The following is a 4,442-nucleotide window of genomic DNA, read 5'->3' as shown; positions in this document are numbered from 1 at the left end:
TACGGAGGGAGTAGATAAGAAATTCATTAAGCGTAATACATGCATTTACACAAGTCATAAAAGTTTGTAAAGTGTCACAATTACGACTTATTTATTTCGGCATAATAACCTTCCATAGTTCCATGATACACTGGCTGCTCATAACCAAGTACCAATACACATACTGCGCCACACAAGTGCTTTAAATAGAAATAACATATTGTGGTTGCTAGGTACGTCCGTACGTCAATTATATTATTACGTGACTGCATGTAGCCATGCATGGACGTAACCATGCATGCACGTAATATAAATCAAGCACGACCACCTAATGCTCTTTTGTTGAAGAACAAAGGATAATTATCAACACTATCATCTTGGTTCTCCATCTCCACAATCCCCACACCAAACAAACGCACCATATTAATCGGTGAGACGGTTAGATCAGCCTCACAGGTTTGAGGAACGTCGAACTCATCGGTGATGGGAAATTTTGGACTTGAAAGAAATGGAAATCTCGATTTAAATTGAAGTGTTTTACCATCTTTTGAAACTACGAGTTCGACAATTTTGACATCAGGAAGTACAATAATTCCCGCGATACTAACGGTGGCGGTGATACCCTCGATGTCAAAAAGGCGTTGGTATTGTACGGTGGCAGAAATGGTGGATTGCAACTCAACTCTGTTGTAAACAAAATATTGTGTTCTAGTAACCTTGCAAACCTGATTGCCTTCCAGAAAGGACAAGTTAATTTGAAGTTTACCTGAAGTCGAGTCGAAAGTGAAGTCATTTTTAGCTACACCCTTAGGGATAATCCCTTTAGGTAAGCCATAAGCTTTAAGGAGGTCATAGACTGAGTCGTACTCGGCCGAGGAAAAGGAGGATGATAAAGTTATAGAGATGAGGAGGAAAAATAGAAAAGACATAGAGGCTTTCTTTCGTGACATTTTTGTGTGTTTTAAGAGATTATTAATAATAATTGTAAAGGTAAGAGATGTTGTGAAGAACGTTGAAATGCCACTGATCTTTATATAGTCCTCCATTGAAACCTAAATACTCCGTATATATTAATAATAATTATTACTGTCTCCGTAAAATCGGTGGGTAAGTATAACTGTGTAAGTTGGCCTCTAACTAGGTGGGCTAGACACTTATGACTTAGTTGGGAAGTTGGCTTCTCACTAGGCAGGGGCGGAGCCAGGGTTTAAATTATGGGGTAGCGAAACTCTTATAAGTTATCTTCCCGGGAAAGTGACAAATAAGCCCCTATTGAAAGAAGCGTAAGCATAAGAACAACTTATATTTTATAGTAACCCGTTTATTTTTTATCATCTATAATAATCACTTTTTTTTTTATTTGGAAATAAGGTAAATTTTTTCGTCATTATTGTCGTGGTTGTTGTTGATAGCGTGTCATATAATAGACACAAATTCTTGTTTACGACAGTTATACTCGTCTTAAGGTTAAAATGGGACGAATAAGATAGATGAAACAACCGTGAAAAGCGTCATATATATCACTCTTTCCGTCTCAATCATTTGCTTACCTTTTATATTCCATGTAAGAGTTGCTTTAATCAAAGGTAAATAAATGATGGGGACATAGAGAGTATACTAAAACAAAGGAGTAGTATATATAAATTTATGTAATCGAATAAGTTGGGATTTTAAGAATATGAAAAACAAGCTATTGGAGTATTAGGTAAGACAAAAAAAACGCAGCTGATAGGAATTGATCCCGGATGTCCTGTAGAAAAGACAACAACAGAACCACTGGACCACAAATAGACTAATGCAAACATTGAAACGTAATTATTAATTATGCTTTTAACCAAACCAGCAATATACGGGGTAGCAGATCATCATCTTTGTCATTGAATTTTCTGGGTTTGGGGTAGCAGCTGCTACCCCATGCTACTTAGTAGCTACGCCCCTGTCACTAGGTACGGTAAATGAAGGCTACTTGCCTACTTAATTGGTAATTATTTTTGTGCCGACCTTTGTTGTTGTTAGAGTCTAAAACCGATTTTGGGACTTCAATTAAAAAACTTAACTTAATGGTTGAATTGGACTCCCAAGATCAGTTAAGCTGATGGATGGAGTTCCGAGATCGATTTTATACTCTAATAGTAGCCGCGAAGGGAACTTTTCAAATGCAAAGCTTCCTCCTTCCTTCGTCAATCCATAATAGATTAGATAAAATTAATCGAGACTTTCTTTGGAATAAGAATCCTTCTCAGCGCTCCCCTAATTTGATTGGTTGGCATAAAGTTTGTTTACCGAAATCGGTTGGTGGACTGGGGATAAAAACTTCGGAAGCCGCTAATAAAGCTCTTCAAATGAAACTTTTATGGAAATTTTTTATGGATAAGGAAAGTATATGGGTAAAAGTAATTACTAAAAAATACCTGAGAAATTGTTCACTCTTTGATCATAAACCTAATTCAGTCTCTTCGTGGCAATGGCGTAAACTTATGAGTCTTCGGACTCTATTTAGAAAAGGGTTGAGATGACAGCACTAGTAGAAAAAACCCATATCACGACGCAGTTATCGTGGCGGTTCTAATAGAAACGACGCTTAAAGCCCAATAAATTGGCGGGAATGATATTTTTATGTAGGTAGGAGGTCTATTGTGGCGGTTTAAGTCAGAACCGACGTAATAATATAAGCTTTTTATGGCGGTTCCAAATAGGAAACGCCACCATAGGTCAATTGTGGCGGTTCTATTTACAACTGATGTTAAGAATGTCGTTAAAAGTTTATACAAAATTACAACTTTGTGGCCTAAAAAACCGCCATAATATTTTGTTGTGTCGGTTTCTAATTAAAACCGACTTTAATAGAAAAAATAAAAAAATAAAATAAAACCTCCAAAAACCCTTTACATTCCTTCGCCGCCTTCTTCATTTCCAACCGCCCAAACATCACAATACCTTCACAATTCAACTCCGGCAACCAAAAACTTCCTTTCCTCACGCCGCCATCGAAAACCGTGCATTTCCTTCTCACGCCGCCGTCGACAACCGTCAATATCGTTGTTGTTTCCGTTTACACCCCATACATTTTTCGACTCAATTCAATCATCATTCCAATTTCAACTCCGTGCATTTCCTTCTCACGCCGTCGCCGGCTTTGTATCGCTGCTTGTGGTTGTATCTTAGGTGAAGGTGCAAAGTAGCAGAATCTGTAGCATCAGTAGCAGGGTTTATTAGTCTTTCGGACCGGGCTTGGACCATGTCTCAGTCCGTTTGGCATATGATCTTGGTCCCTTCTCCTCTTTACCAAGCCCCTTGCTTTTTTTAATTATAAATATGTAATGCAATTGTAGCAGTAGATGTGTGTCCCTTTGGAACGAAAAATTAGTTTCATCTTTGGAACGAAAAATTAGTTTCCTGTTATTAGTTTCATCTTGAGCGAAACAATAATTTCCTGATAATAGTTTCATCTTGCAGTGAATCAATGATTTCCTGTTATTAGGATTATCTTGGAGCAAAAAAATAATTTCCTGTTATTTGGTTCTAAATGAATGTTGTTCGTTGTTGTGATTACTAGTATTGCACGCATAAATTCTCATATAATACTTGTACTATTAAATTATATTCCAGTTAGCCTTTAACTTAATATGTTCCTCGAATCCTTGTGTTTAGTAGAAGATAGAAAGCAATTAGGATCTCATTTAATGCTAATAACTCTTGAGAAGAATCAAGAATGATGAGTTTGAGAAGAAATATGAACATAAGTTTGTTTGACATTGCATATTTATATTTTGAAGTTACTGCAAGATGATGGGAAACATTAACAGTGGTCGTTATTTTTGTCTCTGCAGCAACAATTGGTGTGGAGATTCATCCACTGGATTTCACAACAGGCCGTGGGAAATTGAGGTTTTATTGTTGGGATACTGCTGGTCAGGATAAATTTGGTGGTCTTAGAGATGGTTATTAGTAAGTACTACTTGACTTCACCCTTAAACATACATGTTCGCTAACCTGAAACTCGGAAAATATTCATAGATTATGCATTTGGGGTGGTCGTATTCAGTTATCCTTTATGGTAAAAGGCGCATTCTCGGGGTGGATGGTATTGTTGATGAACAAGAGTACGACCAACTTGTTGAACCTTCTCCTATTTGATGCAAGGTTCTTTGTAATCATTAGTCAGAAGTCACTACAAGAAAACACGAAAAAGGCGACAGACATACTACAGTCGCCAAATTGGCGACAGGAAAAAAAAAACGGGCGACCACTATCCGTCGCCAATTTGGCGACTATACCTTTTTATCCAAAATCCGTATGAAATCCACGGGCGACGCAATATTATCCATTTTGGCGACCGAAATCAGTCGCCAAATTGGCGACCATTACCGTCGCCATTTTGGCGACCAAAAAGCCGCCAATAGCTTTTGTTTTTTTTTTGACAGATTCTTCTCACCCCGTCCCTCATTCATTCTATCTATCAA

The 4,442-nt window shown here is 37.6% G+C and overlaps 1 protein-coding gene across 1 annotated transcript; it reads right to left on the bottom strand.

Annotated features, from left to right (window-relative positions):
* LOC141606420 (uncharacterized) lies at positions 1–982 on the bottom strand. Its single transcript, XM_074425536.1, has one exon. It carries the CDS (start codon positions 927–929, stop codon positions 294–296), a length of 636 nt encoding a protein of 211 aa, XP_074281637.1. The 5' UTR covers positions 930–982; the 3' UTR covers positions 1–293.
* Positions 983–4,442: the final 3,460 nt, after the last annotated feature.

Source organism: Silene latifolia, chromosome 10 (genome assembly GCF_048544455.1).
Source record: "Silene latifolia isolate original U9 population chromosome 10, ASM4854445v1, whole genome shotgun sequence".
NCBI lineage: Eukaryota > Viridiplantae > Streptophyta > Magnoliopsida > Caryophyllales > Caryophyllaceae > Silene > Silene latifolia.
The sequence above is the reverse complement of the archived record's forward strand: the minus strand, read 5'-3'. Positions and strand labels throughout refer to the sequence as shown.

What these genes read in the sequence shown, in the direction of transcription:
- LOC141606420 (XM_074425536.1), bottom strand. Translation starts at nt 929, where the DNA reads ATGTCACGAAAGAAAGCCTCTATGTCTTTTCTATTTTTCCTCCTCATC.